At 32.0% G+C, this 14,183-nt stretch overlaps 1 protein-coding gene across 3 annotated transcripts in view; it reads left to right on the top strand.

The window, feature by feature from the left end:
• Nucleotides 1–14,183, top strand: part of Cpsf73 (Cleavage and polyadenylation specificity factor 73) — a 174,168-nt gene that overhangs the window by 25,097 nt on the left and 134,888 nt on the right. For all 3 annotated transcript variants that reach the window (XM_074186075.1, XM_074186073.1, XM_074186074.1), the window contains exon 4: nt 3,662–3,790. In XM_074186075.1, the coding sequence (XP_074042176.1) occupies nt 3,662–3,790 (129 nt within the window). The remainder of the gene's footprint in view (nt 1–3,661; nt 3,791–14,183) is intronic.

Here is a 14,183-nt window from a genome sequence, read left to right as displayed (position 1 = left end):
ATATCTCAAATATTAATTCTCAGCTCCGCTCATTCTATCTGCACCGCACCGATCCCTAAGAATATTATAGGACTATCATGAAAGTTGGTAAAATCACCGAGTGTACATGATAAACCAGAAAACATCATGAAGGATGTAAGTAATATTTTATCATACCCACTTAGCGTTCTAATAAATAGAAGTTTTTGTGAAGGCAGATACCCTTTTGAAAATATTTAGTAGAAGTACTCAAGGGTTATCTCACTGTACAAATAAGAAGAATAGAAGGAGAGCCAAAAAATATAAAGCGGCAGCGATTCAGTGTCATATAGGTAAAATATATTAATACTGTCCAAAAAATATAAAGCGGCAGCGATTCAGTGTCATATAGGTAAAATATATTAATACTGTTACAATTTAAGACCCAACAACTATCTTGAAAAATTAAATATTCTAGATGGATCTCAGCATGGGTTTAGAGTTAAAATGTCGCCAAGGAAGCATTGAACAAAAAATAAAATATGGAAGTATTCGTCAATATGACAAAGTTGAACATAATTTATTAGAAGCTAAACTATATCAGAAAGGTGTTAAAGGCCCTTGTTTGTACTGGATAATTCCATATCTGTCAAGTAGAAGCCAGCAAGTTGAGATCATCGGGGTTAGATGAGAACCTATTGAAATTCAAACAGGAACATCACCATGTTTATCGCCCACATTATTCAATATTTTTATGACTGGCCTACCCAAAGAACTAATCAAAACAGTCTATCGAATACTTTATGCGAATGATACTAAATTTAATTCTCTCAGGACAATCAAAGAAAGAATTACAAATCACATACAATGAGTCTTGGAGATTCAATAATAATTTTTTTTAATGTAAACATGTAAATAGCTGTCCAATTTAGCATGAAAAATGTAACAGTAAATGAAAGTATTTTACTAGTTCGGATTTCCATCGTCTAATATGATATTGAAATCTCTGAAAGAACAAATAAAATAAAAAACTAAAATGAATAGCTGAAAATAACAATTTTATTGAGCAATAAATACAATGAAATGAAAATAAGCAAAAATTAAAAATTGAACAATTAAGAATGATATAAAAATTAATTAAAAATTAGAAAGATATTAAATCAAGTTATTTCACGACGTTTCGATTGTTAGTATCCACAATCGTCTTCAAGTGATGACTGGACTATTCCTCATGACTCGAAGACGATTATGAATACTAACAGTCAAAAGGTCGTGAATTAACTTGATTTGAAATCTTTTCAATTTTCATTTCATTTTCAATTGTTCAATTTTTAATTTTTCGTTTATATTCATTTTATTCTATTCATTGCTCAATATAATTTTTATTTTTAGCTATTAATTTTGATTTTATTTTTTCTTTCAGAGATTTCAAATCATATATCATATTAGACAATGGATGTCCGAACTAGTAAAATTAACCATGAAATATTGTCAACCACTTTAAAAAAAACGAAAGTATGTTACTTAAAACCGAAGGAAAAACCCTAGAGACCTCGGCATGTACAACATCTTTAGGTGCCTATCTATATCAAAAACTCAATTGGAATGATCATGTTGAGCATACAGCCTCACAATGAAGTTCGTATTGCTTCATTATCAGAAACTTACGTAATACAGTGTCAATCAAAGTTCTCAAATTGCTGTACTTTTCTCAAATTGCTATTCTATTCAGTCATGCCTTTCATATGGTCTAGTTTTCTGGGGAAAAGCCCATAATTCTGGCCAACTATTTGTCATTAAAAAAAGTTATACGCTGCATGTTGAACTCGCCTAATACAGCTTCATGTAAAGGCCCCCTTGTTGAATTGGGCATTATGTCTTTATCAAGTTTCTATATTTACTCTTCAATTGTTTACATTATTAATAAACATGACACTCTTAAGACAAGAAAGGACAAATACAGTCATACGTAACAGAAGAACAAATTCAATTTAGAGGTTTTTCCAGATTATCAATCGGGCAGGAAAATCCCATTTATATGGGAATCAGATGCTATAATAACATAGGTGCATTGATATAGTTTTTTGATACAGAAATGCTACTAATCATTGCAGGAATTTCTCAATAACTTTGACACATATCACATGAATCATGAGAAAAATAGATACAGAGGAAGATCTGAATTAATTTTTGAAATGTTACTTGTCATTATATAACACATATTTAAATTGGGAGAGGTATATTTTTAGGAGGGATTATTTTTTGTGAAAGAAACGTTTTGGCTTTAGGATCTCTCCTATTGAACTCCTCAAAAACATTTCGCTGTAACTCCTTACATCACCTTTTGATAATCATATTATTTGGATACTCTCTTGAACATTTAAATAATACATCCGAAGCAACTAACATCAAATAAAAGGTTTTGGTCTGCTTTCTAACGATAATATAATTCTAACATATAAATCTGTACCTACCAATTACTGAAAAAATCATATCTGGTTATTGCCGAAAACTGATTAATAATAATAATAATAATAATAATCATCATCATCTTTATTTCAGAATATGTCAACAATACAATAAACATATAATGACGTCACTGAGGGTTACAAGACACAATAATCTTGTGTAAATAGAAATATAAGATAATTTTAAAAATTATGATTAAAATACTCCGGAATATTATAGGTTCCAGATGTATGAGTACCCTTTTTATTTCTCTTTTGAATTTATTGATGCTGACCAATGCTTTTATTCCATCTGGTAATTTATTGAACAATCTAATGCACATGTATTGTGGGCTATTTTCAGTTACCGTGAGTCTATGAACAGGGTAGTTGATATTTCTAGTCCTAGTTTCATATTTGTGAGGGATGTAATTTATAATAAACAAAGATTTATTTTTAAAAAAGAACATTAAACATTCATAAATATAAATTGCATAAATGGTCAATATATTGTTTGATCGGAAAATACTTCTGCATGATTCCCTATATGGCATATTTAAGATTATTCTTAACGTTCTCTTCTGATTGATTAACACTTTTTCCGTATCAGAACTGCTTTCCCAAAACATGATGCCATATTTAGCAGCTGCTTCAAAGTTTGCATGATACATAATTTTCATTGAACTGCAATTTAGAAATCTATTGAGAGTTCTCATGGCAAACACGACTGAATTTATTTTCATGCATAATTTTGTTATTTGCTCAGACCAGCCCAAATATTCATTAATGTAAACACTTAAGATTTTGGTACAATTTCAATTGGTTTTTATATACAAAAATATTCCAAAGAAAGGAAGGAAGCAATCAAACCTCATTAAAGTTCTTAATGTTTGGTCATATCAAATTAGATGTATGTGAAAAGTTCTCCATATCAATAGTCTATGAATCTTCTACTTTGCTGAAATTTAATCCGGTCTTTTATACAGCTCTCGCGATCCACCTCAGTTCCTCACGGGTACAATGCTGATACTAAAAATTATTTTTCAGTTTTATTCAATAGATCCTGGTATGATAAAAACTTCGCTTTAAACTTCATTGAAGTGTACGAAATTTGTTTAGAATTTAGAAATGAAGTGTGGAAACTGCTTTATTGACTGCTTACCACAAGTTTCAAATATTCTCTCAATCAGGTCTTCATTAACTATATGTAATTTTCTTGAATAATATACTTATTTAGTTTTCTTTCACTTTTCCAGTTTTCATTTAGACCATTGTGGAGCATTACCTTGGTTTTTGCTGAAAACTAGTTTTAAAGGACGTTGTTTCATGACACATGCTACAAAGGCTATCTACAGATGGTTGCTGTCAGATTACATCAAAGTCAGGTGAGTGCATTATTATATGACTAGTAGTATTTTGAGAAAGTTTGTAGGAGTCACCAATATCATCTAAATTTCACATATACGTTTGGTTTTCATGATAATTTATGATCAATTGAATACCGCTTTTTTAATTCAATATGGCGGCCTCTATAAGATGGCGATTTATCATTTCTACAGTAAGCCTTATGATATTGATATGAAACGAAAGAGTTTAATTAGTAGGATACAATAAAAAAAGTAATATCATTGGGGTGCTAGATAGCTCAAAACTTACAGGAAAATAACATAGTAATAATGGTTAGGTTAGCAAATTATTTCCTTCAGAAAGTTCTATAAAATTATCCCTACACTTTTTTTAGTATAGTTTGGGAATAAATTGAGAATTTGAATTTATGTAGATGGAAGATGAGCTGGAACAATGTCATTTAAAAATTGTTAGAAAAACTTTTAAAAAACCTTCATTGTCCAAGCAAGTACAAGACTCACTTACAGGATAGCTTGAACAATAATCAGTTAACAATAATAATGATAGAAAAATTATCGAACAACTCATATACTTTTACTCAAGAACTTGTAGTCAAGTGAAAGACATAATGCATAGGTTTCATAATAGCAATACAAACATCATTAAATAATTGAATAATTTCATATCATGATAGTGGAGAAAAGATAATAGAAAATTAATTGTTCAATTTATGATGTGATTAACATTCAAGTATTAAATATATTATTCTTTATTCCTTGCTTAAACAGTATAATGAGTGCTGAAAATAGATCACATAATTGACTGAATTTATTACATAAAGAATGAATTGGAGATTTGCCTAAATTAGATAACTTTTGTTATAGTTAATTTATACTTTCCAATAAAGTACATAAAAACACAATTGAGATAATGACTCTGGACAATGGATGAGTTTGTAGATAAATATGCATGAATGATAGGTTCTATGATTTCCTAACAATAGTAGTGAAAATCTAGTCAGAGATAGATAGATATTTATTTGCTCCTACTTGCCACTCTTACATGGTTCAAGTAAGTCAGTAACTTATATAAATAAAAAGGTAAATATATTAAACATATGGATTATGTACGTCGTTCAATGGTATACTATGTTTTTCGAAAATGTGCATTTTTGAAAAAGCCTTCGTTCTCAGCCTTCGTCGAGGACGGATGTGTGTGCTGAAGCGGTGTAAAATAACAGTAAAAATTTGTTCAAGGAATTTATTGAAATGTTGGTGCTAATATTGGATATATGAAAAGTGACCTGTGAATGCATTCAACTATAAATTGGAGCCTTTTATACTCAAGGATATAAATTTTTCTGTAAAATCCAGAAAATAGGTGATATAGACACAAATGCAAGCTCAAAAAACTAATTTAGTAACAATTCGTGTATAGGATTTAGCATTTCTAACTTGGAATATATTTAATATTGAGTGGAAAGACTTTTTCGGAAAGCGAATTCCACTGTCAATAAAAATATTTCTATCAGGAAAATATAAGCATTAGGAGGTGAGTTGTGTTCAATTCATACATATTCGACAAATTTCTTGTCGAATACAACCCGATAAGATAAATTTTTCAGGTCGGTTATCAAAAAAGCAGATAAGATTCTGGCGAATTTTATTAATGCTAAGGCCCCGTTTACACCAAACCTGAAATATTGAAATCAAGAAAATTATAAATAATGAACGGTTAGATGAGTTTGACATTTTCAAACCTAGACACTCAACGAATAGAACGCCTCCACCAAAAACGCCAGTGTTGGAGGAGATAATGGACGAAAGAAACACCAAGAAGGCAAAAATGATAGCATTCTACATGAGGCCAAAATCGTCATGGAGGAAATGGTCGCGGCCATTCAAAAAGCCACAACTAGATTCTCAAGTGGCAAGATGCAATAGGTCACATGCATATTTTTTTCTAATTGTTCTAATCGATTATATAATGCATACAAATACTGGAAACATGAGATAGATGCCAAAAACATGAATAATTAGTCAGAAAAAAATGTATAAAATTGTATATATTGACAATTCAAACGGTCGACCATTTGGCGGGAATATGTGACGTCAAAGTACATGTCAACAAAGCGATCTAAAGCACAGAGAAGTAAACATAGTTGATTCTATATTGTATTACTTGATAATTTCAATAAATTAAAGATGGAAAGTAGTGGAAAATCAGTGTATAAGTACTGCATAGTTCCAAAGTACAACAATACAACGAAAACTGCTCCTTAAAAAGTATTTTTTTTTGTGCCGAGGAATGCAAACATTCAATTAAAGTGGTGTAAAGCTATAAAAAGGGACGAATTTAAGAACCTGAAACTGTCTACAACGAGCTGCTTATACTGTTGTGAAGATCACTTTGATGTAAGTATTTTTATATTTGCATAGGTATATTTATATTTAGTGTCATAGTCTAAAACACTAATAAACATATTTACTTCTCGAATATAAAATCTTTCTGACTGCTGTTATTCTTCATTTTCAGGTAGAAAAGGATACAGAGAACTTCATTCAGTGCCAAATAATGAATAAACAAGGGGTACCTGTTACATTACGTCTACGTAAAGGTATTGTGCCCCACAAATTTCAGTGTCAGAAAGTAAATAGGCCAAAACCTGTGAAAAAGGCTGCTCTTAAAAGATAAAGACTTAGGTTGCTTCAAGAGAATCACCAGAGAAATAAATTATTGTGAAGCTGGTCCTAGTTCATATTCACACGACGTTTTCTCAACAGAAAATAAAAGCCTTGATTGTGACAAAGCCGTTCAAGTTATCACAATGAAGCCAAAGACACTAAAATATAGAAGCAAAGGTGTCACTGTTGGTCCTAAGACAAAAAATGTAGCATTATCACCGTTTCTAGTACCAGTTAAAAACACATCAACTTCAGCTATTAAAACCGCCCAGAATACCAGTATGAAAAGGAAGTTATTCCCAGATACAAAACCAACAGACGATTCATCTATTACATCTCAATCTTCATCAATCTCTATCTCAATCTTCATCAATCTCTAGTGAGTATGAACAAGAAACTACTTCTTCCGAAGCGAGTTGGTCTCAAGATAACAAGGTCAGACAATTTCAAAATGTAATGCGTAGTACAAAATTGTCCGCTGTGGAAAAAGAGCCTGAAATGATGTTAGGACTGTCTAAAGACAGTTACCATTTGATAAAACTATTAAGCTATAATATCCCAGTTCCCACTATTGACATTTTAATAACCTTGAAGAAAATAAAGTTAAATGAATCATTTGACATATTAGCTATACAATTTGGCTATACACAGAGCACTATAAGTAGAATATTTTCGAAAACAGTAATTGTTCTAGCAGAAAAAATGAGGAAGTTAATTGTGTGGCCTAAACCATCTGACATAGTTAAAAATTCACCTATCGCTTTTAGAGTACGAGAAATTGAAAAACCGTCCAATGCAATCCACCAGTCTCTGTTGGTCACAATATAAGAAATGTTATACTCTGAAATACCTTATTTCTTGTACTCCAGATGGGTTAGTCAATTTTATTTCAGAAGGATATGGTGGAAGGGCTTCTGACATCATTATAGTAGAAAATTGTGGCTATCTAGAATGTTTACCTCCAAACACAGCTGTTATGGCAGACAGAGGCTTCAAAGACTTGTCTCATTTGATAGAAAATAAAAAATGTACCCTTATTCGGCCTCCTTCAGTGTTCGAGTCTACAGCAAGTACAAAATATGAGGTGAAGCAGTCCAAAAGAACAGCAGCATTAAGAATTCATGTAGAGCGTGTAATAAACAGGTTGAGAGAATTTCATATGTTGTTGCCTCACGCATGTATGTATACATCACAGCTTACTTCCGATAGTAGATGAAGTAATAGTAAGAGCATGTGGCATAATCAGTATGCAAAACGTTTCAATAAAAAAATAAATAAAATTTTCAAGTGTTTTATTTTTATTCATATTGGTGTGGCACACCCGGAAGGTACCTTATTTTCAATGTACAAACTCCAAATAGAATGAATATAGGTTACAAGTAACGCTAACTGACAACTAAAATTTCAATTGCTCCTCATACTATGATTTATTTGATATTTTTACATATAATAGGAAAAATAGCATTACTCCAGAAGAGCATGCTTTTTTCCAAAATATTTGAACAATAGTTATCATAATTTACAATATAAATGTCTACTTCCTTCGATATTTCAAAATCATGATGTGCAACACAGAAAAGCCCTTTTTTTATTTGAAAAATACATCTGCATTTGGACCTGAGCCATATATTTTGAGGACATAACATCTTTTGAAACATATCTATTCATGGCTTTCTCAGATGATGTACATTTGATTTCAATACTGTAATTAATACTGTCACCATCAGGAGATGCACCAAATACGGAATAATTAGGGTTTAAGATCAAACCACACCCATCAATTTTTAGTTTCATTTTTTTTTTCGACTTCTTTCAATACTTTTTTCTCTAGCAAACGCCCACTTTTCATCGCCTCTGTGTCCTTTAATTTAATTGCTCCCATTATACTTTCACATAAGGTGCCTTCGAAAACTTTGCAGTGTGCTGCTTCATGCATCTTCGAAGCAGTAATCCTAGCATACCGTAGCTCATGCCACAGGGGACAGTCATTCTGATCAATTATAGCTAGATTAGCTTCATTGCAAGATGATGTGTCCATCATACTCCTGCAATAGTTGATGAACTCTGTGGCGTTAGCCGGTTTATTTGGTAGTGTAGTTACTAAATGATGAATGGATAATTTTTCTACTCTGCTTTTTTCCTTGTAGTATTTCATGAGTTGACTTTCCATGTGACCGATGCTTTTGCTATGGTTTATTAAAGTTGGCAGTAGGCTTTGAGTATTGGCAGATGGAGCAGGTTTGGCTTTTGAACTACTACCTAACTCTATAGCTCTTATACAGACTTCAAAGGAATGACATCATATCTAAAGAAACATACACAAGATACTGCACAATACTTAAAAAAGTAGTACAGGAAGCAAAAAAATGGCCAATATAAAATATCTGCAATCATCTTCTAACAGGTCTAAAGCAGTATGGAATCTAGTAAAGAACTATACTGGTGGTGGAAAGAAGCAGCTTGATTCTGTAATAGATAATGTTTTTCTGAATGAAAATGGCAAAAAAAGCACTTTGCAAAGTCAACAATTTTTTCTTACATAATTGTCCAAATATTACAAATCAAAATCATTGAAGTGGTTTTCTAACCTCTCCCGTTTACAAACAAAGCATATTTTTCAAACGTGTTGATTCGAAAGAAATATATGACATCAAAAACCTTAAGAACACTGAATCAGTAGGCGAAGATGGAATCCCTGTCAAATTACTGAAACATAGCACATGAGATTCGTAAGCCTTTTTCACATATAATTAATCTATGTTTTTCAACGGGTATTTTTCCAGATAATTTAAATATAGCATATGTGAGAGCTATATATAAAAAAGGCGAAAAAAGTGAGCTCAGCAACTACAGACCTATTGCACTTCTTCCCAATATCAGTAAAGTTTTTGAAAAATGTATATACATGAAATTAATAACCTTTCTGGAGGGGAATAATCTTCTGTCTGATACCCAGAATGGTTTCAGGAAAAAGAAATCAACCAGTAGAGCAACCTATCAGGCTTTATGTAACATAATAAATTCCATCAACAAAAATAAAATTACAACAGCTGTTAATTTGGACCTGTCAAAAACCTTCGATAGTGTTGAGTATGAAATATTGGGTGTCAAGTTGTCAAATTATGGTATACGAGGTTTGACTCTCAAATTAATCAAATCATATCTGGAAAATAGAAGGCAGTGCGTGATTCAAAGGGATTAAATGAACGGCAAACTAATAACATCAATTAAAGAGAAAATAATCAGAGGGGTACTCCAAGGGTCAATCTTGGGTCCTTTACTCTATATATTATATACTAATAACGTATCAGACGCTGTGAATGAATTTATGGTGCAATATGCTGATGATTGCTCTGTGATTTTTAGTTCAGATGATGCTTCTTCTGAAAAAAACAATATCTTTTTCTCCCTGAACCTGCTAGAAAACTACTTTTCAGCCCATAATCTGAAATTGAATACCAATAAAACGCATGCCATAACGTTCACACGAAATGGTACTATTAGTGTTTGTAATCTCAGTAATGGATCAACAACATTGGGATCTTCTCCTTAATTGTCTTTTCTGGGCTTAACAATTGACTCAAAATTGAACTGGAAGAGTCATATAAATAATATTGCAACAACTTTATCAAGATACTGTTTTGCTTTGAAAGTCATATCACAAAATATTTCTCAAAATGCAGCACTACTGGCATACTATGGATACGTTGAAAGTCGCATTAGATATGGTATCATACTTTGGGGAATGTCTGTGGACACTCAGCGAATATTCATTCTACAAAAACAATGTTTGAGAAAAAATTTCAATCTACCTAGAACAGAGTTGCTGGGAAATATTTACTGAAAAGAGAATTCTTACTCTTACAAGTATGTATGTGTATGAATGTGTTATTTTTGTTAAAGAAAACATGTCATTATTTGAAATTTTTGATAGGAATCACTCTCATAATACCCGCAATAAAAACAGTCTTCTCAACTTAATGACACGTTTTTATTTTGTACAGAAAAATGTTCTTTTTTCTGTGATTAATATTTATAACAAAATACCTGATTCCATCAAAAACTTGCCTGTTAGAAAAATGAAAAAGGAACTAAAAATCATGCTTTTATCAAAGGCTTATTATTCGGTAGAAGAATATTTCGCTGATAGACTTTGACTTTGTCTGACTGTTTTGTATACTTTTACAATGTTATTATTGTACTATATGTTTGTCTGAAATGTCTTGTAGTATGCAATGTGTTTATTCATATACATATTTTTTTCATTTTATATTTTTTATTTTTATGTAATTTTTATCATACTCCTTTATACATTGACATGTTCTACACCCGTAAGGGTCTTTGTATCAAAGAACTAATATAATCTATCTATCTATCTATATACTTTAGGGTTGTACCTATCGTGGATAATTTGGACTTCTTCCAGTAACAGTCGATACTAGTAGAGGGAGGGTCTTTGCTACGCCTGTGCAGCCAAGCTATAAAAGCTAGTGCATGCTTACACCCACCTGAAAATTAAAAATATATATAATAATTAAATTTTCTGGTTAAAACATGATCACATTTTGAAATCAGACTCTTATTTTTATGAAACAAAATGTGTAAGTTGCAACTTGTGTTAATATTCATTCGTGCCCTCTAAATAATACTTTACCAATCAATTATATGTACCTAAATGTGCTGCACAATCTTTACATTCTGCAGAGACAATTCTTTGTTCAGCTTCATCACATACTGCTGTTACAGAGTAAGACTTCTGTTTCACATTATGTTCGGGAGTAATACGAGCTTTCACTACACATATGTTTGCTTCCCTATTTACTTGAACATATCCAATAGCTGAATCGCCATAAGAATATCTTTCGGACCTAAAAACACAAATATTATCAGGTTAGAATAAGAAGTGATTGTAAACATTTTCTCAAACAAATTTTTCACTACATTATTTGAGGTTATGTACACTTTCTCAATGTTAGTAAGCAAATAACTAGAAAACTGAACGAAAAGCAGAAATTAAAGACACTTATACACAATAATTATTCAAGTACCTTGCAGCTTTGATTATATCAAGCAAAAAAACAGAAATTACTATGAAATAAAATACAAGCAACAACCAAAAAAAAAGTTGAACTATTAACACGACATGAAAATTAGAAAATTAAAAGATTTCAAACCAAGTTACTTCACGGCGTTTCGATTTTGATAACAGTTATCGTCCGAAGACAATTGTGGATACCAACAATCGAAACGTCGTGAAGTAACTTGGTTCGGAATCTTTCAATTTTTTAATTTGCATTTCTCATTTTTCATCTCGTGTTAATAGTTCAATTTTTTTATTTTTTGGTTGTGGCTTGTATTTTATTTCATCGTAATTTCAGTTTTTTTTTGCATAATATAATTATTCTTTGTTAGCTAATCTTTTCAATTTTTTACACATTTTTTCAGGGATTCAAAAACCATTTATAGCATATATCATATTAGACAATGGATGTCCAAACTAATGAAAAGAAGAAATATCTAGTATTCAATCTACCTTCCAATCAATTATTTGAGAAACAAGCAAACGCCTAAAACTTTTTAGTTTTCAAGGCACAAACCCTAGGACTGCCTAGATTCAAAAGTACCTTTCCACAAGATTGTTGGAATGTGTGTCATAAAATAGATGAGGAAAACGCAATGAGCCTATGAAACTGCAGTGTTTTCCAGAGGCTTGGAAAAAATGGACAAGTCGGATAGCTTCCAGGTAGAATAAAAAAATTGGAGGTTTCACTTAAACAGTATCGTGCATTACACATTTACTGATGAGTCGGTTTTCCTTATTTCCACCGACTCCTCTCTTTGACCCTCTCTGCTTATATATCCATTCAAATACTCGGGTAGGCACTATCAAAGTTCTTGAGTCCACAAGGACTCTTCAAACATCATTCGGAGTTATCAAGTTATGCAAGCCATTTTGCTCAGACTGTCGAAACTCTCTACACTAAGCCAGGGCTGTAGTGTCTAAGTTCAGATGTTCATGAATGTCCTTCCAGGAGTATACCCCGGGATTATTCTCTACACGTGGAGGCTCTTGGAATAATCGAGATGGTTTATCGCGGAACTGAAGAACTTAGGTGTCGATCAATTGTCAAGCCGAGATAATTAGTATCAACTGCTTCTGTAATATTGGTTATCAATATTCAAAAGTCCTCAATTGAGATGCACTGTTTGGAACCTTTGGTGTGATAATGAATATTACTGGAGTTTTTCCCAACACCAAACCGTTTTTTTAACACCTCGCTACGTGTTTCGATCACCAAGTGATCATCTTCAAGAGGAAAATCAAACTAATCATACTTACAAAGGTATCCTTATTTATACCACACAGGGTGTTTAAAATTCGATCCTCACCATTGGGATTTCGGAAACTATGAAAATACGAAAATGGTTAAATTGGGGCAAAGTTGCGCATTTAGAAAGTTCTGAAGTTTCGAGTATATCCGGAGATATCCGGAAAAACAGAAATTTCGAAAAATGGTATTTATTTTTTTGTGGCTTTATTTTTCGAAGGATTCGAAAATAAATTGCACTTCCACGTTACCACTTTTTCCCTGCTACATAATGGTGTTTTCAGATTGGCTATTCGACGTTTCGTCTTCCGGCCACATCATCAACTTTATTTTTTCTTTTGGACGCTACATTGCATTCTTTGTGTTTTGAATAGAACCAGACTTTTACCTTTCCAATGATGCATCATAAGTTATCATTCTTTTTCGAAAAATTTGAGGTATTGAAAAATATTAATTCTTATCATAATAGGCTTTGACTTTGATGTTTCTAAATTTGATTTTCAATTTGTTACACTCAATGACATTTTGTTATTGTACAGTCATTGAATTTTTGGCGAAAAATGGCTTTCACGAATGAAGAAAAAGAGATATGATACAAATTTATTACAAATATTATACAGTGTTAGGACATCGGAAATGTATTTAACCTTGTATTCCGAAAGACGACAACCACATCGAACTATGTTCAAGTTATTGGATCAAAATCTCACCGAGTTTGGTTCATTTGAAAAGCCGAGGAAAAAATATGGAGACAGAATGGACCAGAAAACTAAAGAAAATTTACAAGTTACAATAAAATTAATAATTTGCAGATAAACATGAATCCGGGGAAATCTACACGTCAAATTCCCTTCGAAATGAAAACTTGTCATACAAGTGTTTGGAGCCATCTCAAAAAGAGCGGTTCAAAGTTTTACAAACTACACATATCTCAATTATTGCATCCAGGTGATCCCGAAAGACGATTAGAATTTTGTAATTGGCTAATAAGACCGGATTTTTCTGTTTTCCTGGAAAATATAATTTGGATAGATAAAAGCACTTTTCCGAATTGTGGGATATTCAACCGAAATAACGAACACATTTGAAATTTTGAGTCCTCATTTATTTGACGGAATTCTGAATGAAAAAACCTATCACCAGTTTTTAATGTCGATTTTTGAAGACTATTTGGATGATCTACCTTTGACTAACTATAACAACATTTGGTTTCAACATGATGGTGCTCCACCGTACACTACCAGACGAGTATCTAATTACCTGACTGAAAGGTTTGGTGATAAATAGATAGGGAATAATGGGCCGGTGAAGTGGGCAGCAAGGTCTTCAGACTTAAGTCTTATGGATACATTCTTATGGGGTACACTGAAAAATGGAGTTTATGGTCAGAGGGTATATTAAAATATTAAGGATCTTCA

Source organism: Leptinotarsa decemlineata, unplaced genomic scaffold (assembly GCF_025532065.1).
Source record: "Leptinotarsa decemlineata unplaced genomic scaffold, Ldec_3_MD MMD2_tig00078422_RagTag_RagTag, whole genome shotgun sequence".
In the NCBI taxonomy this organism is placed as follows: domain Eukaryota; kingdom Metazoa; phylum Arthropoda; class Insecta; order Coleoptera; family Chrysomelidae; genus Leptinotarsa; species Leptinotarsa decemlineata.
This window is presented reverse-complemented; position numbering and strand designations above follow the sequence as displayed.